Below are 22,318 nucleotides of genomic sequence, written 5' to 3'. Positions count from 1 at the left end.
AGGAGAAGGGGGTGACAGAGGATGAGATGGTTGGATGGCATCACTGACTCGATGAACATGGGTTTGAGCAAGCTCTGGGAGATGGTGAAGGACAGGGAAGCCTGGTGTGCTGCAGTCCATGGGTTTGTAAAGAGTTGGACACAACTTAGCGATTGAACAATAACAACAAAAGTCAGGCAGAATGCTAGGCATTGATGATATATCAATGAGCAAGACATGCATTTTTTTCTGCCATGCAAATGTTTTACTCATTTAATATTGTACACAATATCACAGTTTACTACACATCATGTAGTATTAAACAGACTTCACTTTGAGACCTGGGTCTGTTACCTACAATTGTATGAACATGGTCAAGTTTCTTAGCATTCCTCGCTTTTAAAATGAGAGGCATTAAAAGTATCCACTTAATGGGAGTTTTTAAAAGTATATCTATAAAAATATTTGGCATACCACTTGGCACTGATTTCTGCATTCTTACTGGAACTACCTAATTTAATGAATATAATCTTATAGACTTTGCAGCATTTCTTTGGTATCTTTGACTCTACTCTCTTCACTCTGAAGTCCAACTTCTACATTGCTGATTAATTAGCAACTCATCCCAATACCCCTTTTCCCCAACCATTTCACACTTACTTCTTGCCCTCCTCTGACTATGCTGGGCTCTTCCACCTCCCTGCTTCATTCATATTTCATTACCACCTGTCTTTTAGAGTTCTTGTTCTCTCCTTGTTGGCCTTCTGAACATATACTTTTTCTACGAATTGCTTGTCAAACTCTATCTCCTTGAGGAGAAAGTCAGACATTCGTTTTCTCCATATTTCCATAGCTCCTGTGTGCCTGTTATAGTCGAGTCATTTGTAACATAATTATCTGTGGGGACCCATGAGATAAAAGGCTATGTCTTGTTGTCTTGGTATCCTTTGGTGTGGCACAAGTGTAGCTTGATTCTAGATGAATGTTTAGTTTCTATGAATGAATACTTAGTCACCCTGTGTTAGGCATTATGCTGGTGATAGCATGCACTTATGTATGCCCCAAGAGGTACACAATGTGAAGTTGGATGAGGAACATAAGATTCATGCAATGGATGAATGTACTATTTCATTTACAATTAAAGGGTGTCAGATTTAGCCTATTCATTGTTTTGAAGAGATAAATTAACAGTAATTTAAAATTTTTGGAATTTCCCTGATGGTCCAGTGGTTGAAAATCTGTCTTTCAATGCCGGGGATGTGTGTTTGATCCCATATGACATGGGGTAGGTAACTAAAACCGCCGCAACTACTGAGCCTGTGTGCTGCAATGAAAGATCCCGTGTGCCATGCTGCAACTATGACCTGACACAGCCAAATAAATAAAGTTTTAAAAAAATATTCTTTCAACTTACCTGTTAGTGAAAACAGTTTCTTTGTAAGTTTTGCTCCTTTAAGGAATGTATTTTTATATACCCAAATTTCAAACTGTCCTAGCTTCTTATGGTATAAGTAGATGAGCATTATCTCTATGTTTCAAGTGATTTACTATAATTAGAGGGTGTGCTTCAATCATGAGTGGAATCTTGCATGTGACACTGAACTAAACTACTTGCTCTGTGCTTTCTAAATTTTGAGATGTTTAATGTGGACGTCTTGGGCATTGGATCATAGCATATTTGCAAAAGCTGAAGTGATCGTTCCTTAGTTTTAATTTTCAAGTTGTAAGAATGTTTTTCTTTTATCAGCTTGCACAGTTTAACAAGTGTGAAACCAAAAATATTTATTAGTTTATTTATTTATTTTTGTTTTTATTTATTTATTTTACTATTTACATATGTATTTTCTTTTTTAATTTTTTAATTTTATTTTTTAGCTTTACAATATTGTATTGGTTTTACCATATATCAACATGAATCCTCCACACACGTGTATTAGTTTATTTAATATGGTAGTGTGTATAGAATTGCTATGTATAGTATTTGCATATAGTATTCAAAATAATTTAATTTTTGTTCATTGATACAAGTCACGTTAGCACAATGGTAGTCCTTAACATCATTTGAGTCTTAACCATTGTATCTCAGGTTCAGAAGTGCTTTTTAGAGCAACAAGAATTTCAAGTTCATAGACTGCTGTGCTTACAAAGTAGTTTTTAATTTGTTGCCTCTAGTGAATTATACTTACTTATTTTCTGGATGATTTTGGGTGACTGTGGCATTGGAAATAGGACATAAGCCTACTTTTTTTTAATCTGTGTTCTTAACAATTGTGAGAGTATTTTTAATGTTATGAAAGATGCAAGTTAGAAGAAATTCTCATTTTCTCACCTGTGCATGAAGACCCTAAGTCCTTTTAAGATACAAATCTTCAAAATATAGAAGAAAGCCTTGGGATATTTTCAGTGGTGCATGGAGTTTTGTTGTTCAGCAATGTAGTTAGATTATAACAATTTTATTTACAATGAATTTCATATTTAATAAGAATTAAATACTAAATTAAGAAGATCAAACCAGTCAATCCTAAAGGAAATCAACCCTGAATATTCACTGAAAGAACTGATGCTGAAGCTGAAGCTCCAATACTTTAGCCACCTAATGCAAAGAGTTGACTCGTTACAAAAGACCCTGTTGTTGGGAAAGATTGAAGACAAGAGAAGGTGATGACAGAGGATGAAATGTTTGGATGGCATCACCTACTCAGTGGACGTGAGTTTGAGCAAGCTCCGGGAGATGGTGAAGGACAGGGAAGCCTGGCATGCTGCAGTCCATGGGGTCACAAAGAGTCGGACATGACTGAGTGACTGAACAACAACAAGAAATTAATAATTAAAAAAAAATAGTAACAGTGAATATTGTCATTAAAGGAACATAAGTTTAATTTGTATTAGAATTTTTTAGTTACAGTATAGTGGTGATGATGTAAGGATTTTAGCAAGAAGTTTTAGGGAAGGGCATTTCAGACAGCTAGTAATCAAACCAGGAGATAATGGTTTATAATCCGAGAGAGAAGAGAGATTTAGGAGAAAGAGAAGATGAACACTGTCAAACTAAAGGGAAAAAAAAAGCAACCAATGTTAAATAAGATAAGGACAAAATATGATATATTGGATTAACTAATTACAAAAACAGTTTCAAGGGAGCAGTTGGAGAAGGAGCCAGATTCAGTGAATATCATCTATCTTGTTTTCTTTCTTTCACACTTGAGAACTAGACAGAAAATTGCTATTATTATCAATTCTGACTGGCATTATTGTTAGTGAATACAACATATGTTGAAGTTCAGTCTAGTAACATGACAATATGAGATGAGTGATGATATTTTTATCCTAGCAGGTGACTTTCTCAGCTTCTGTCAAATATATTAAACTAAAATATATCTGAAATACTAATAAAGATACTGTTTTTAGCTTAGACTTTCTACTTCTCATTTTACATGGATTTTAAGAACTTTTTTGTCAAACCAACCTCTTAACTTGGCTCTCACAATATTTAGACTCTATAGTAAGCTTTCAAAAATATATAATGTATTTGGACTATGTTTTGTAACAATATTACTGACTCTGTTTTATCCCCTCACTTCTGGATGGGGAGAACTTATAGGGAATAGCAAACTAAGCCACAGACAACATAGACTGGTTTGCATTCTAACAGGACCCTAGCAAAGGGACCTGGCTTTTCCTGTCAGATTTTTGGGACCTCCTTATAAGATGAGATAGATAAGAAACAAAATATGAGTATATGTAAACAACATATAACTGATTTCAGCCAAAGTCAAAGAAGAAGCAATAGGGTAACTCTACAAAGAAGGTTTATTTACGATACAAACTCAACTCTTTCATCTGTGCAATGTTCTTCCTCAGGGTGGATCTTACTATTGATAGATCATATATGATCCTGCTTGAAATTACTATATAATGCATTGTGTATATTTATTTATCATTATAATTCCATTATTAAAAAGTAGATTTCCTTTTGCCATGGCATCTGGGAATAAGTATGAATTGAGAAAACAAAGACTTTTAACTCTGTCTGGTCAGATTCCTTTTCTAGTTTTGTCTGCTTTAGTTTTTGTGAATGAAAGAATGAATGCAGATCATTCCACATTTTTAATTCCTTGTTTTGTCTCTTCCTTCCTGGGGTCTAGCTGACCTGCATGTTTTCTTTGAGATTACTATTGTAACTTAAGCAATTCTGTTTGTTCAAGATAACCTGGTGCTTGTCTCTGCTTGTGTACCATAGAGTCCCTCTCTGGTTATATTTCCCATTTAGCAAATGAATTGTGATAATTAAAATAATAATATTGAATGGACATAATAGCCTCTTAAAAATTATTCAGTGGTGAAGGAAATTGCTAAGTAAAATATAATATTCATGGTAATTACAGCAAATGGGATGTAATATTGAAAAACAGCTAGATTAGCAGCTTTTAAAAAGATCATGCTCCACGGGTTGAGGGGACCCAGGAATGAATAGGTGGAGCACAACGGATTTTAAGGCAGCAAAACTACTCTGCATGATACTAAAATGGTGGGCACATATTATTACACATTTTTCAAAACTCAAGGACATATAACATCAAGAGTGAAAATTATGAACTTTGTTTTAAAGTAAACTAGGAACTTTGGATGATAATGTTATATAAATATAGGTTCATTGATTGTAACAAATGTACCACTGTAGTGTGCAATATCAATAGTTTCCAGGGGAGGAGGTTGTGTGCGGGAAGTGAACGGGGGTACATGGACAATATATTTATATTCAACTAAGTTTTCCTATGTATCTAAAACTACTCTAAAAATATTTAAAATCAAACAACAACAAAATGTTTATGCTCATTAACGTCTTAGAAGCATCCAGAAGATGAACTGAAATTTACTTTCTCTAAATCAAAATGAATGACTTAACCTACTGGGGAAATTTGTGTACCCAAGGGGACTGCTTCTCTTGCTTTGGTCACTAGCTACTCTTCTGATAAACATTTAAGAAGCTATAAATTCAATTACTTGTATTATATCTTTTTAACATTTGCTTCCATTTACCCCTAGGTTTGAAGTTTGAGGAAATCCAAGAAAGATTTGGTGAGGAGTTCTTTAATATATGCTTTGATGACAATGAGAGAGTCCTTCGAGCTGTAGGTGGCACATTGCAGGACTTTTTTAATGGCTTTGATGCTTTGTTGGAACATATTAGAACTTCTTTTGGAAAACAGGCCACTCTAGAGTCACCATCATTCCTATGCAAAGAGCTCCGTGAAGGTACTCTTATACTCCACTACTTCCACCCTCACCACATTGTGGGGTTTGCAATGCTTGGAATGATTAAGGCTGCGGGAAAGAAGATCTATCGGCTGGATGTGGAAGTGAACCAGGTCGCTGAGAAACTGTGCTCTGATGGTTCAAACCCAGGCAATTGTAATGGCCTCGCTTTCCTTATCAGACAATGTGCAAATGCTAATATCACGAAGAACCTTCCTCAGGGAACATCCCAAGTTCCTGCGGACCTCAGAATTAGCATCAACACCTTCTGCAGAGCCTTCCCTTTTCACTTGATGTTTGACCCCCACATGTCAGTCCTTCAGCTGGGGGAAGGCCTAAGGAAGCAGCTCCGATGTGACACTCACAAAGTGCTCAAGTTTGAGGACTGCTTTGAGATCATTTCTCCGAAGGTTAATGCCACCTTCGAAAGGGTTCTGCTGCGCCTGTCCACCCCATTTGTGATTAGGACCAAGCCTGAGGCTTCTGGCACTGAGAATAAAGACAAGGTAAGTGGCCATGTTGATATGGGTGATAGGAACTGGGAGATTTCATAATTCTTTTAGTATATTACATGCTGGCGGTACTTATAATTATTTAGGCAAGAGAACCTAGAGTGCCATTTAGAAAATTACTGGTTTCTGGATATATATAAAAAGACTTGATCCTATTCCCAGCCATTTTGCATATTGTCTGCCTGTTTCATTAATCTATTTCATCACATAAAAAGCAGACATTTATTATTACTAGCCATGGTAATTACAAAAATGATAGGATTTACTAAAGACCTGATACTATAAATCCACGAATATTTCCACTGATTGAGTCAAGCTCTGAGAGAAATAGTAAGACTCATTTCAACATTGTGGGAATTGCTTGCCTTATCCTTAAATAAATATAAGTAAAAGCTAGCTACACTTTGATATGTTATGTTCTAAATTTCACAACCTAGGAACTCTGGTTTACATCCTATTTTTCTTAATATGCAGAACAATATATTAAGTGCCTATATAAAAATTTATAATTAAATTTTAGTGTTGAAAAAGAAACATTTCTTTAGAACATTTTCACTCCTTGAGAGAATACACTGGAATTATTCTATTTTTTAAATTTAAGGAATATTAAAGCGGTGGTTTTGCTTTCTAGAAGTATAGTATTTGGCTAGGAGGGTTTGAAGCATTTTGGGCCTTAAAATTGAAGTTAATATTATTGAAAATGTGCTTGAAGTAAAATACATTGTTGTCAATGTTGATTGCTTTATAGATTTTAGAACAATTAATTTAATTTAAAGTTACTGCTTCAAGTTTTCCCCCCTATATTTCATCTGGCTTGTATGTCTATTTAATTTGTATGTCACAGTACAAAATAGACACAATGAGAGGATGACTCAAATGTCAAGGCCCCCTGCAAGTTCCAATAATAGGAAACTGCTCATTAAGAAGATCCAATTATAATTTAAATATGTTAGTGGTGGTTTAAAAATAAACCAGCAATAGACAGCATTTTTATTTAAAATAGGGATAGCAGTCCTCTTGTTCTGTTTACATTTCTGCTTATTCACCTGGGTTTGCTAGAATGAGACATTCAGGAGGCTACAGTTAGTCCAAACAAAATTATAGTCAATAAAGTTATGACACGGAATCTTAACCAGATGAGTAATATTTTTCAGTTATTTTAGTGTCAAAATTATAGTTTTCTAAAACACGAAAAGAAGAAAATCAGAATTAAAAATGATGACCCTGTTGATAAATTTGGCCTTGATTCATGATTTCTGTAATTGCTGGCCTTGTTAATAGTTGTCTGAAGTTTCCAGTTTTATATTGGACTTTTATAAGAAAGTGCTATTTTTCAACAGTGTAAGATATTTATTCTTTAGTCTACAGTGAAGGCTTTCATTGGAATGTAACTATTTTGGCTATGCACATACTATCAGTTAGCTACCACCCTCTTCCATCAAAAAGAAAAGCAACAAAAAACAAGAGCTAATCATACAGCTGAATGATGGTAAATCATTTTCAGAGTGAACTGTATTGCTTTCACTAAACCATGATCTTTGTCATTTTGTGTTGTCAGTTAGGGTTAACCATATAGCTAGAGGCAGAATACTCCTGTGAGCAATTTGATGAGGTAGTCATCATCTTAGTTTCAGAGAATTTATATCTTTATTCTGCAGTAATAAGGTCTAAGGACATGTGTTGATTACCAGAAGCAAGAATGTCACTGAGAGGCATCTAATAGATTTCCAAAGAGAGGCAAAGGGGAATCTGATTTTCAACCAGGAAGAGCTCAATCTGTTATTAAGATTAAGTTAAATTATTTCCTGACAACTTAGGCTGCCTATCTTAGAGAGTTATTTGAAAAGATTAAATGATATAATCCATGTAAAATTCTTACATCCTTGGCTTCAGGGTTAAGTGTTGATTAAATGCTCATTATTATTAATTCTACCACTGTTATAATTATTGTTCCTTTCCTTTTGTAATATTCTTCCTATCCATTCACCTCTCTTCTTGCCTTATGGAAGTTAGTACTGGAGATCAGTAGGTTGAATAATTTTGGAGAAGTACCAGGTCTGCCTAACATCATCATGAAATATGATTTGGGTTTATCTTCTTAATAATGACTAGAAGACTATTTGTCACAAATGCTATAGGATTGGTTGTTTGAGTCTGCTTTTTTATTTATAGACTATCATTAAAGTCCCTAGCTTTCTTTTTTTTTTCTTTTTAATTTATTATTTTATTGAAGGATAATTGCATTACAGAATTTTGTTGTTTTCTGTCAAACCTCAACATGAATCAGCCATGGGTATACATATATCCCTTCCTTTTGAAACTCCCTCCCATCTTACTCCCCATCCCACCCTTCTAGGTTGATACAGAACACCTGTTTTGAGTTTCCTGAGTCATACAGCAAATTCTAGTTGGCTATTTTACATATGCTAATGTAAGATTCCATGTTACTCTTTCCATACAGCTCACCCTATCCTCCCCTTTCCCTATGTCCATAAGTCTATTATCTATGTCTCTTTCACCATTGCTGCCGTGTTAATAAATTCTTCAGTACCATTTTTTTAGATTCTGTATATATGCATTAGAATACAATATTTATCTTTCTGTTTCTGACTCACTTCACTTTGTATAATAGGTTCTAGGTTCATCCACCTCATCAGAACTGACTCAAATGCATTCTTTTTTATGGCTGAGTAATATTCCATTGTGTTTATGTACCACAACGTCTTTATCCATTCATCTGTCGATGGCTATCTAGGATGCGTCCATGTTCTAGGTATTGTAAACAGTGCTGCAATGAACAATGAGATACACGTGTCTTTTTCAATTTTGGTTTCCTCAGGGTATTTGCCTAGCAGTGGGATTGCTCTGTCATATGGTGGTTTTATTCCTAGCTTTTTTAAGGAATCTCCATACCATCTTCTAGGCTTCCCTCATAGCTCAGCCAGTAAAAAATACACCTGCAATGCAGGAGACCTGGTTTGATTCCTGGGTCGGGAAGGTCCATGGAGAAGGAGATGGCAACCCACTCCAGTATTCTTGCCTGGAAAATCCCATGGACAGAGGAGCTTGGCAGGCTATAGTCCATGGGGTCGCAAGAGTTGGATACGACTTAGAAACTAAAACACTACCACCATATCATCTTCCATAGTGGGTGTATCAATTTAGATTCCCACCAACAGTGCAAGAGCGTTCCCTTTTCTCCACACCCTCGCCAGCATTTATTGTTTGTAGACTTTTTGAGATGGCCATTTTGACTGGTGTGAGGTGATATCTCATTGTAGTTTTGATTTGCATTTCTCTAATAACGAGAGATGTTGAGCATCTTTTCATGACTTTGTTAGCCATCTGTATGTCTTTTTTGGAGAAATGTCTGTTTAGGTCTTCATCTCCTTTTTGATTGGGTTGTTTGTTCTCCTGGTATTGAGTTGTATGAGCTGCTTGTATATTTTGGACATTAATCCTTTGCCAGTTGTTTCAGTTGCTTTATTTTCTCTCATTGTGAGGGTTGTCTTTTCACCTTGCTTATAGTTTCCTTTGCTGTGCAAAAGTTTCTAAGTTTAATCAGGTCCCACTTGTTTACTTTGGTCTTTATTTCCATTACTCAAGGAGGTGGGTCATAGAGGGTGGGTCTTGCTGTGATTTATGTCATTGAGTGTTCTGCCTATCTTTTCCTCTAAGAGTTTTATAGTTTCTTGTCTTACATTTAGGTCTTTAATTCATTTTGAATTTATCTTTGTGTTTGGTGTTAGGAAGTGTCCTAATTTCATTCTTTTGCATATAGTTGTTCAGTTTTCCCAGCACCATTAATTGAAGAGGTTGTCTTTGCCCCATTGTATATTCTTGCCTCCTTTGTTAAAAATAAGGTACCCATAGGTGCATGGGTTTATTTCTGGACGTTCTATCTCGTTCCATTTGTCTATATTTCTGTTTTTATGCCAGTACCATACTGTCTTGATGACTGTAGCTTTGTAGTATAATCTGAAGTCAGGAAGGTTGATTCCTCCAGCTCCATTCTTCTTTCTGAAGACTGCTTTGGCTATTCAGGGTTTTTTTTGTTTGTTTGTTTCCACATGAACTGTGAAATTTTTGTTCTAGTTCTGTGAAAAATATCATTGGTAATTTGATAGGTGTAACACTGAATCTGTAGATTGCCTTTGACAGTATAGGCATTTTCACAATATTGATTCTTTCTACCCGGGAACATAGAATATCTCTCCATCTGTTTATGTCGTCTTTGATTTCTTTCATCAGTGTCTTATAATTTTCTGTGCTTAGTTCTTTTGTCGCCTTATGTAAGTTTACGCCTAGATATTTAATTCTTTTTGTTGCAGTGGTGAATGGGATTGATTCCCTAATTTCTCTTTCAGATTTTTCATTGTTAGTATATAGAAAGGCAAGTGATTTCTCTGCCTTGATTTTATATCCTGCAACTTTGCTAAATTCGCTGATTAGCTCTAGTAATTTTCTGATACTATGTTTAGGGATTTCTGTGTATAATATCATGTCATCTGCAAACAGTGAGAGCTTTACTTCTTCTTTTCTGATCTGGATTCATTTTATTTCCTTTTCTTCTCTGATTGCTGTAGCTAGGACGTCCAGAACTATGTTGAATAATAGTGATGAAAGTGGACACCCTTGTCTTGTTCCTGATCTTAGGGGGAATGCTTTCAGCTTTTCACCATTGGGAATAAAATTTGCTATAGGCTTATCATATATGGTCTTTATTGTGTTGTGGAAGGTTCCTTCTATGTCCATTTTTTGAAGTTTTAATCATATATTGGTGCTGAATAGCATCAAAGGCTTTTTCTGCATTTATTGAGATTATCATATGGTTTTTCTCTTTCAATTTGTTAATATGGTGTATCACATTGATTGATTTACATATAATAAGAGTCCTTGCATTCCTGGAATAAACCCAACTTGACCATGGTGTATGAGCTTTTTGATGTGTTGCTGAATTCTCTTTGCTAAAATTTTTTGAGGATTTTTGTATCTATGTCATCAGTGATATTGGCATGTAGGTTTCTTTTATTGTGTTGTCTATGAATTGGTTTTGGTATCAGGTATCCACCTTGTAGAATGAGTTTGGAAGTGTTCCTTCCTCTGCAATTTTTTGAAAGAGTTTTAGAAGGACAGGCATTAGCTCTTCTCAAAATATTTGATAGAATTCTCCGTTAGAGTCTCTTACAATCCTTTGTATTTCTACACTGTCTGTTGTAACCTCTCCTTTTTCATTTCTGACTTTGTTGATTTGATTCTTCTCTCTTTTTTTCATGATGAGTCTGGCTAAAGGTTTGTCCATTTTTTTTTTTTTTTAATCTTCTCAAGGAATCAGTTTTTAGTCTTATTAATCTCTACTATTGTTTCTTTCATTTCTTTTTCATTTATTTTTGCTCTGATCTTTATGATTTCTTTCCTTCTACTAATTTTGAGGGGTTTTTTGTTCTTCTTTTTCCAGTTGTTTTAGGTGTAAACTAGGTTGTCATTCAATGTTTTTCTTGTTTCTTGAGGTAGGATTGTATTACTATAAACTTCCCTCTTAGGACTGCTTTTGCTGCATCCCATAGGACTTGAGTTCTCATATTTTCATTGTCATTTGTTTTTAGAATTTTTTTATTTCCCTTTTGATTCTTTAGTAACCTGTTGGTTATTTACAAACGTGTTGTTTAATCTCCATGTGTTTCCGTTTCTTACAGTTTTTTCCTTGTAATTGATATCTAGTCTCATAGCATTGTGGTTGGAGAAAATGCTTGATATGATTTCAATTTTCTTAAGTTTACCAAGGATTGATTTGTGATGCAAGATGTTGTCTATCCTGGAGAATGTTCCATGTGCACTTGAGAAGAAGCTGTATTCTTCTGCATTTGGATGGAATGTCCTGAAGATATCAATGAGATCCATCCCATCTAATATATCATTGAAGACATGTGTTTCATTATTAATTTTCTGTTTTGATGATCTGTCCATAGGTGTGAGTGGGGTGTTAAGGTCTCCTACTGTTCTTGTGTTACTGTCAATTTCTCCTTTTATGTCTGTTAGTGTTTGACTTTTGTATTGAGGTGCTCCTATGTTGGGTACATAGATACTGAAAATTTTTATGACTTCCTCTTGGATTGAACCCTTGATCATGTTGTAGTGTCTTTCCTTATCTCTTGAAATTTTCTTTATTTTAAGGTCTATTTTGTCTGATATGAGTATTGCTACTCCAGCTTTGTTTTGCTTCCCGTTTGCATGGAATATATGTTTCTATCCTCTCACTTTCAGTCTATATGAGTCTTTAGGTCTAAAGTGAGTTTCTTGTAGACAGCATACATATAGTCCTTATGATCTGTAAAATTTCTGTAGAGAAATTAGCTGAAAGCCTTATGAGGGTTTCATTTACATCTTTCATATAAATATATATATATTTATTTTCATATATATATTTCATATGTATCTTTATTTGTATCTTGCTGTCTTTGGAATTCTCTCCTTAACTTTTGCCATTTCAATTATAATATATCTTGGTCCAGGTCTGTTTGGGTTCATCATATTTGGAACTCTGTGATTCCTGTGCCTGGATATCTACTTCGTTCTATAGGTTTGGGAAGTTTTCAGTCATAATTTCTCCAAATACATTTTCAATCCCCTTCCCTCTCTTTTTCCTTTCTGGACACCTGTAGTGTAAATTTTGGAATGCTTAACATTGTTTTAAAAATCTCTTAATTTCTTTTTCTGAGATTTCTTTTTCTCTCTGCTCTTCTGATTCGGTGATTTCCATCATTCTGTTTTCCATATCATTTCCATGTTCCTTCTGTATCATTTCAGTTCAGTTCAATTCAGTCATTCAGTTATGTCTGACTCTTTGTGACCCCATGGACTGCAGCGTGCCAGGCCTCCCTGTCCATCACCAACTCCCAGAGCTTGCTCAAACTCATGTCCATCAAGTTGGTGATGCCATCCAACCATCTCATCCTCTGTCATCCCCTTCAGTCTTTCCCAGCCTCAGGGACTTTTTTAACGAGTCAGTTCTTCGCATCAGGTAGCCAAAGTTTTGGAGCTTCAGTTTCAGCATCAGTCCTTCCAATGAATATTCAGGACTGATCTCTTTTAGGATAAACTGGTTGTATATCATTACAGTGCAAGGGACTCTCAAGAGTCTTCAACACCACAATTCAAAAGCATCAATTCTTCAGTGTTCAGCTTTCTTTATGTATCACTTAGTCTGCTATTAATTCCTTGTAGTATGATTTTTATTTCAACTATTGTATTATTCATTCCTGATTGGGTCTTTTTATATTTTCTAGTTCCTTGTTGAAATGATCAGTGTTTAGATCATTTCTTCTCCCTAATACAGTTAACATTTTTATTATCAATGTTTTGGATTCTTATCTGGTGAATTGTTTGTTTCAGTATTTTTTTTTTCAATGGTTTACTCTGGCCCTTTCAGTTAAGAGGGCTTCCCTGGTGGTGCAGAGGGTAAAGCATCTGCCCACAATGTGGGAGACCTGGTTTCAATCCCTGGGTCGGGAAGATCCCCTGGAGAAGGAACTGGCAACCCACTCCAGTACTCTTTCCTTGAAAATCTCATGGACAGAGAAGCCTGGTAGGCTACAGTCCATGGGGTCACAAGGAGTCAGACACGACCGAGTGACTTCACTTCACTTTCAATTAAGAGTAGTTCCTTTGCCTTTTAACTTTAGTTACCTTTCTGTACTTCTATGACTTTAGTTGAGACAGTTACCTATTGCAGTTTTGAAGGTATTTTCTTCAGTTCAGTTCAGTTGCTCAGTCGTTTCCAACTCTTTGCGAACCCATGAAATGCAGCACCCCAGGCCTCCCTGTCCCTCACCAGTTCCCAGAGTTCACACAAGCTCACATCCATTGAGTTGGTGATGCCATCCAGCCATCTCATCCTCTGTCATCCCCTTCTCCTCCTGCCCCCAATCCCTCCCAGCATCAGAATCTTTTCCAATGAGTCAACACTTTGCATGAGGTGGCCAAAGTACTGGAGTTTCAGCTTTAGCATCATTCCTTCCAAAGAACACCACTCCTTTAGAATGGACTGGTTTTTTCTTATATGGAAACATATCTATGCAAAGTGTGTATGCTCAGCACCTTTGATGGGAGGACTGAACTTGACATGGACAACAATCACATCTTTCCTAGATGTGTGCTGGTGTCTATCACCTTGTTATATAATGACTGGTGGGGGTCCAGATAGAGTGGCTAGAGACAGCACTGTGTATGAAGTGGGACTTCCTCTCTGCTCAGTGGCCATCACTGCGCTGTCAGAGGTAGAAGTTTTGTCTCAAGTTCCAGGAGCAGAAGCCTTGAAGGTTGGCCTTGTTGTGGCTCTGTTGCTGCTGCTGCTAAGTTGCTTCAGTCGTGTCCGACTTTGTGCGACCCCATAGAGGGCAGCCCACCAGGCTCCCCCGTCCCTAGGATTCTCCAGGCAAGAACACTGGACTGGGTTGCCATTTCCTTCTCCAATGGGTGAAAGTGAAAAGTGAGAGTGAAGTCGCTCAGTTGTGTCTGACTCTTATCGATCCCATGGACTGCAGCCCACCAGGCTCCTCCATCCATGGGATTTTCCAGGCAAGAGTACTGGAGTGGGATGCCATTGCCTTCTCTGTGTGGCTCTGTTAGGTACATATTTCCCCTCTCTCTGGCCAGAAACTTTGCATCAGAGGAGTTGCATAGTGCCCAGAGGTCTGATGCACTGCATGTGTAGGTGTCTACAGCCTCTGGTGCCAGTCCCCTTTGTTACTCACAGAAAATCATTACCCTCTGCTTCCACCATCCCCACTCTGCTGTGAAGCTTCTTTCCTGGGCCAGTGGGGTCCTAGGTGGATTCTTGGTGTGTGTTGGGTTAGCTGTGGTCTAGTGCTCACCATCAGATATCTGGGCTGCTTCTGAGGTACTGCTTGAAGAAGCACCAACTTCCTTCTTGGGACTGGGTTGCCTCCATGTCCCATGGTCAAATCTTTTCTCTGGTCCTTCTCACCCTAGATTCAGTGCCATGCTGTGACATGGAATAAGCAAGAGTAGGGTGTTCACTTTGCTCATTTGGGGGCATGTTGAGAGTCAGTTGCAGGATCCCCAGCAGAGCAGACCTATCTCTGACCTGCCTCAAGGATTAGCTAGCATGTGTGCACACTTCAGGAACAGAATCCAGTCTTTTTCTTAACTTTCTGTTTGTTGCAGTGGACCTGCACCTAGACTAGGGGATGTATCTTCTCCACATAGGTCCAGGACTGGGATGCCCAGCCTGTGGCTTCACATGCTTACTCTCCAGGGTTTTCACCTGAGTGTCGGCTCATGTAATTGCCCTTTTTATCCGAGTCCCCTCCCTGGACACAAATCCAAACTCAATTGCTTCTCTTCCCTTCCTGCTCAATTGCATATTTATTTTCCTTACACTCTTGTTTGAACAGGAGTCCTTCTGCTAGTCTAGAGTTAGTTTTCAGTGAGAATTAGTCAACATACGTATTTATTTTTGATGTGTTTGTTGGGGAGAGATGAATGCCACATCCACTTACTCTGTCGCCTTGATATCACTACTTCCAAATTGAAATTATAATGCAGATATTACTGACACTTATCCTGGTATTTTTTCTTGATTCTTTTTAATGCCAGTAATGTTAAAATTACTATATAGTAGATGTTATATTACTATATAGTTACTTATTCTGTATGTTATATTACTGTATAGTTACTTATTCTGTATATTTAAAGGACAAGGTAGGTGATTGCATGGTGAATTATATATTCCTTATAGTAATCCTCATGCTTAATATATGCATTTTGCTGTGTTTTTATTTTTGTTGGCAAGAAAGTCTACATCTTTGAAATTACAAAAGAAAGTGCCCTTACTTTCAGATATTTAGTTCTAGTGTAGGTTTTGATGAGTGGGAAATTAGCCCCTTTAGTTAAAAATTGTTGAGAATTTTTCTTTAATTGTTCATTTTGTTTTTAACAGTATTATTTTATTTGTCTGGTAGATTTCAGATTCAGTAAATTAAAATTTGAACAGATGTTTTGTGTGTGTTGTCTACTTCCTGATTTTTAATGGTGCTCTCTATTTTCACACTAACATTTTTTATAAGTATATGGTACAATTATTTTTAGTAAATGTATTTAATTGTGTAACTATGATAAAGACTCCATTTTAGAATACTTTTTCACACCAAAAATCCTGTGCCCATTTGCAGTCAATCCCTGCTCTAACTCCCAACTCCAGGCAACTACTGATCTACTTTCATTTCTGTAGATGCCTTTTCTACACATTTCTAATAAATGTTATCATAAAATGTAGTCTTTTTTTTTTGGGTATGACATGATGTTTTTGAAGTTTATTCATGTTGTACCATGTATAAGCTATTTTTTCCTTTTTAGTACTGAACAGTATTCCATTGCATGGATATACCACAGTTTGTTTAAGAGTTGATGGACACTGGATTGTTTTCATATTTTGGCTATTATTAATAATGTTACAATGAACATTTGAATACAAGAGTTTTGTTGCATATATTTCTATTCTCTTAGGCCAATTCCTAGGAGAGGAATTGCTATGTGGTAAGTTAAGTATATGGCTTAGTTTTTAAAGAAATTGCCACACTGTTTACCCAAGAGGGCATGCCATTTCACATTTCACGAGTAATGTATGCAGGTTTGAGTTTCTTTATATTCTCACTGGATCTTGATATTATCACTCTTTTTGATCATAATCATCCTAGTGAGTTCTGAGTGGTAGGGGGTTTAATGTACATTTCCCTGGTGACTAATGATGTTAAGCATCTTTTCTTGTGCTTATTAGCTAGTAGTATATTTTTTTTTGTTAAATGTACAATCAATATTTTTCTGTATTTAATTGTGTTTTTTATCTCCCTATTATTGAATTATAGTTTCTTAAAAATAATATACATTCTGGGTATTATATTGACTTCAAATGGTGCTGTCTTTGAAATACAAAAGCTTAAATTTTGATGGTAGTATTATTTCCTTTTATGGATCATGCTTTTGGTATGATATCTAATAAAACTTTTGTATAACTCAGGATCAAAGATATTTCCTCCATCTAAATGTTTTATAATCTTAGCTCTTACATTTAGATTTCAGATACATTTTGAGGTATATTTTGTGTATGTCATAAGTGCCCAAATTTTTGTTGTTTTTTTTTTTTTTTTTTACACATAGACGTCAAATTGTTTCACCAGTTTTTGAGAAAATTATTATTTCATCAGTGAATTGCCTCTGTAACTTTGTCAAAATTAATTGACTAAAATATTTCTAGGTTTCCTATTTTCTATTTTAAAATATCTGACCTTATGCTAATAGCACAATGTTTTGATTACTGTATCAAAATAAGTTTTATAATTGGATAATTTAAGTCTTCCAAATTTATTCCTTTTTGAAATTGTTTTGGCTGTTCTAGATCCCTTGTGTTTCCATATAATTTTATGATCTGCCTTTTTAAAAAATTCTTAAAGCCTTCTAATATCACATAGGAGAAGGCAATGGCACCCCTACTCCAGTACTCTTGACTGGAAAATCCCATGGATGGAGGAGCCTGGAAGGCTGAAGTCCATGGGGTCGCTGAGGGTCGGACATGACTGAGCGACTTCACTTTCACTTTTCACTTTCATGCATTGGGGAAGGAAATGGCAACCCACTCCAGTGTTCTTGCCTGGGGAATCCCAGGGATGGGGAAGCCTGGTGGGCTGCTGTCTATGGGGTCACACAGAGTCGGACACGACTGAAGTGACTTAGCAATAACAATTAGCAATATCACATATGATTTAATAACATAAATTCTTCAATAATAAAATTCAGCTCTCCAAGTGTAAGCATATTTTTATTTACAACATTTGACAAATATATATTTATAGTTAACTCTTAAGTCTGAGGAACTATGCAGAGTGATGTAAGGAATAAAAAGACAAAATATAAATAATCTTGCCCCCAGGTCATTTAGCATTCATTTGATCCATCCTACTAAAAACAGAAAGACAAGTAAGACTTGATTCCAATCACTTAGGTATTCACAGCCTAGACAGACAAATGTATTGGTATGTACGTAAATAACAATAATACATGCCATAAGAGAGGTAGAAAGTAAATTTGTACCATAGGGTTAGGGCAAGGAAGGGACAGATTAAATATTTTTTTAATTTAAATTTCTTTATTTTAATTGGAGGCTAATTACTTTACAATATTGTATTGGTTTTGCCATACATCAACATGAATCTGCCATGCGTGTACACATGCTCCCCATCCTGAACCCCCCTCCCACCTCCCTCCCCATACCATCCTTCTGGGTCATCCCAGTGCACCAGCCCCAAGCACCCTGTATCCTGCATTGAACCTGGACTGGCGATTCGTTTCTTATATGATATTATATATGTTTCAGTGCCATTCTCCCAAATCATCCCACCCTCTCCCTCTCCCACAGAGTCCAAAAGACTCTTGCATACAGGGTTGTATGCTGTCTTGCACACAGGGTTATCATTACCATCTTTCTAAATTCAATATATATGCATTAGTATGCTGTATTGGTGTTTTTCTTTCTGGCTTACTTCACTCTGTATAATAGGTTCCAGTTTCATCCACCTCATTAGAACTGATTCAAATGTATTCTTTTTAATGGCTGAGTAATACTCCATTGTGTATATGTACCATAGCTTTCTTATCCATTCATCTGCTGATGGATATCTAGGTTGCTTCCATGTCCTGGCTATTATAAACAGTGCTGCGATGAACACTGGGGTACACGTGTCTCTTTCAATTCTGATTTCCTTGGTGTGTATGCCCAGCAGTGGGATTGCTGGGTCGTATGGCAGTTCTATTTCCAGTTTTTTAAGGAAGATCCACACTCTTCTCCATAGGGGCTGTACTGTTTGCATTCCCACCAACAGTGTAAGAGGGATCCCTTTTCTCCACACCCTCTCCAGCATTTATTGCTTGTAGACTTTTGGATCACAGCCATTCTGACTGGCATGAAATGGTACCTCATTGTGGTTTTGATTTGCATTTCTCTGATAATGAGTGATGTTGAGCATCTTTTCATGTGTTTGTTAGCCATCTGTATGTCTTCTTTGGAGAAATGTCTATTTAGTTCTTTGGCCCATTTTTTGATCAGATCATTTATTTTTCTGGAATTGAGCTAGGAGTTGCTTGTATATTTTTGAGATTAGTTGTTTGTCTGTTGCTTCATTTGCTGTTATTTTCTCCCATTCTGAAGGCTGTCTTTTCACCTTGCTTATAGTTTCCTTTGTTGTGCAGAAGCTTTTAATTTTAATTAGGTCCCATTTATTTTTATTTCCAATATTCTGGGAGGTGGGTCATAGAGGATCCTGCTGTGATTTATGTCGGAGAGTGTTTTGCCTATGTTCTCCTCTAGCAGTTTTATAGTTTCTGGTCTTACGTTTAGATCTCTGGATTGGGCAGATCCCCTGGAGGAGGGTATAGAAACCCACTCCAGAATTCTTGCCTGGAGAATCCCCATGAACAGAGGAGCCTGGTGGGGTACAGTCCGTGGAGTCACAAAGAGTTGGACATGACTGAATGAGTTGGACATGACTGAATGAGTTCGACTATCCAAAGCTATCTCTAGATTCAATGCAATCCCTATCAAGCTACCAACAGTATTTTCACAGAAATAGAACAAATAATTTCAATTTGTATGGAAACACAAGGGCTTCCCTGATAGCTCAGCTGGTAAAGAATCTGCCTGCAATGCAGGAGACCGTGGTTCAATTCCTGGGCAAGGGAGTTCATCTGGAGAAGGGATAGGCTACCGATGCTGGTATTTTGGGGCTTCCCTGGTGGCTCAGATAGTAACAAATCCACTTGCAAAGTGGGAGACCTGGGTTCAAACCCTGGGTTGGGAAGATCCTTTGGAGGTGGGCATGGCACCACACTGTGGTATTCTTGCCTGGAGTATCCCCGTGGACAGAGGAGACTGGCATGCTACAATCCATGAGGTTGCAAATAGTCAGACATGACTAAGTAATGAAGTACATCATGGAAACACAAAAGACTGAATAGCCAAAGCAATCTTGAGATAGAAGAATGGGACTGGAGGAATCAACCTTCTTAACTTGAGAGTATACTACAAAGCTACACTCATCAAGACACTATGATACTGGCACAAAGACAGAAATATGTACCAATGGAACAAAATAGAAAGTCAGGGATAAATCCACACATCTATGGATACCTTATCTTTGACAAAGGAGGCAAAAATAAACAATGGACAAAAGACAATCTCTTCAACAAGTGGTGCTGGGAAAACTGGTCAACCATGTGTAAAAGAAGCTAGAATACTTTCTAACACCATACACAAAAATAAACTGTAAATGGCTTAAATACCTAAATATAAGACCAGAAACTATAAAACTCTTAGAGGAAAACATAGGGAGAACAAGCAAAATCCTGTATGAGCCACCTCTGAGAGTAATGGAAATAAAAAAAGTAATAAATTGTGCCGGGAGCCAGCATATTGCATATTGAGTGCATATTGCATATTGCATATTGAGTGCAGCACTTTCCACAGCATCATCTTTCAGGATCTGGAATAGCTCAACTGGAATTCTATCACTGCTGGGAGCCAGTGAGGAACTCCGCCCATGACAAAGGTCATGAGGAAGGAGGCTCGGCATACGCAAAGGCGGGATCGAGCTTCAGGAGTCCCCCTGGAAATTCTCGAGCATCTAGCCCCAAAACCAGAGTCTGCCTACTTCCTGCTTTGTGCTTTCACCTACACCTCTGACTTTACGGGGGGCTGTCCCCCATTACCTCTCTCTGAAAAAAGAGTTAGCTTACAGCTCCAGTTAATAATTCCTGGGTGTGACAGTGTTTAACCTACAAACTCCTTTGGAAATCCTCTAGCCTGCCTGAATAGGTTTTTCCGGCCACATGTGATTGTTCAGAGCCTCCCAACTGCGAGAGGCATGAGATGTTCTAAACTGTCTAAACACAGATTCTTTTGAGTAGTTAAAAGTTGATTAGAAATTGTATTGGTGAAGGGATTTTCACTTGTTGGGCCAATGTTTGCTGCTAAGTTTCCATATCCCTTACCTGCTGTGTCCCTGGCAGTGTATTGATTAATAGCATTGGTGTAAGTAGTAGCCTTAATGTTTGTAACCTGGGACCCTTGAGTTAATTCTTTTTCTTGTTATAGTCCACCACACCTTTGCTCTGTAGGAATGCAACTTTATCTAATGCTTTTGGAGGGTGGCTCCTGACCAATCACCTTTAGAGAAAAATAAGTTTTCTGAAGAAAGGGTCTTAAAATGTTAACAGGCCTCCGGGCCAGAAGATGATGCAAATCACCTAAGCTTTTGCATATGATAAGTTTGCAGGAAGAAAGCCTGGCTTGCTGCATGACTCTACCCCTTCCCCCATTATCCTCTATGCATAACTTAAGGTATAAAAACTACTTTGGAAAATAAAGTGCGGGCCTTGTTCACCAAAACTTGGTCTCACCATGTCGTTCTTTCTCTTACCTTCTGGCTGAATTATTCAGCCTCTTTTCTCCACTGAATTTCCTCACTGAGCTATCCTTATTTCAGCCTCTTTTCTCCACTGAATTTCCTCACTGAGCTATCCTTATTCCATTACTCTTTATATCCTTAATTAAAGTTTAATTAAGCAGTTGTTTCCTGATCCTTGCCGACGCCGTCCCCGCTTCGAATTCCCTGGATCCACCGGGGCTGGACCCCGGCAAAATTGGACAAAATTAAACTTAAAAGATTTTGTACAACAAAGGAAACTTTAAGGAAGGTGAAAAGAGCCTTCAGAACAACTGACAAAGAATTAATCTCCAAATATACAAGTAGCACATGTAGCTCACTACCAGAAAAATGAGGACCCCAATAAAAAAGTGGGCCAAAAAACCTAAACAGACATTTCTCCAAAGAATACCTACAGATGACTAATAAACACATGAAAAGATGCTCAACATTACGCATTATCAGAGAAATGCAAATCAAAACCACAATGAGGTTTCATCTCACACTGTTCAGAATGACCATCATCAAAAAGTCTACAAACAATAAACGTTGGAGAGGGTGTAGAGAAAAGGGAACCTTCTTACCCTCTTGGTGGGAATGCCAACTGGTACAGTCACTATGGAGAACAGTGAGGAGATTCCTTTAAAAACTTGGAACACAATTGCCATACGAAGCAGCAATCCCACTGCTGGGCATATCCTACGAGGAAACCAGAATTGAGAGAGACACTAGCACCACAGTGTTCTTTGAAGCACTATTTACAATAACTTGGACATGTAAGCAATGTAGATTTCCATCAGCAGATGCATGGATAAAGAAGTTGTGGTGCACACAATGGGATATTACTCATCTATAAAAAGGAATGCATTAGAGTCAGTTATAATGAGGTGGATGAACATAGAGGCTATTATACAGACTTTTGCGAAGAGAATGCACTGGTCACACTCTTTCAACAACACAAGAGAAGACTCTACATATGGACAACACCAGATGGTCAATACCGAAATCAGATTGATTATATTCTTTGCAGTTGAAGATGGAAAAGCTCTATACAGTCAGCAAAAGCAAGACCTGGAG

At 37.1% G+C, this 22,318-nt stretch overlaps 1 protein-coding gene across 1 annotated transcript in view; it reads left to right on the top strand.

The window, feature by feature from the left end:
- The window catches only part of GUCY1A2 (guanylate cyclase 1 soluble subunit alpha 2), a 500,240-nt gene that overhangs the window by 165,017 nt on the left and 312,905 nt on the right, over window positions 1-22,318 (top strand). Inside the window, exon 4 of the mRNA XM_070384284.1 lies at window positions 5,026-5,741. Within this exon, the coding sequence (XP_070240385.1) occupies window positions 5,026-5,741 (716 nt within the window). The remainder of the gene's footprint in view (window positions 1-5,025; window positions 5,742-22,318) is intronic.

The sequence above is a fragment of the Bos mutus genome, chromosome 15, assembly GCF_027580195.1.
Source record: "Bos mutus isolate GX-2022 chromosome 15, NWIPB_WYAK_1.1, whole genome shotgun sequence".
Taxonomy (NCBI): domain Eukaryota; kingdom Metazoa; phylum Chordata; class Mammalia; order Artiodactyla; family Bovidae; genus Bos; species Bos mutus.
Note: the sequence above shows the minus strand (reverse complement) of the source record. Positions and strands in the feature narration are given on the sequence as shown.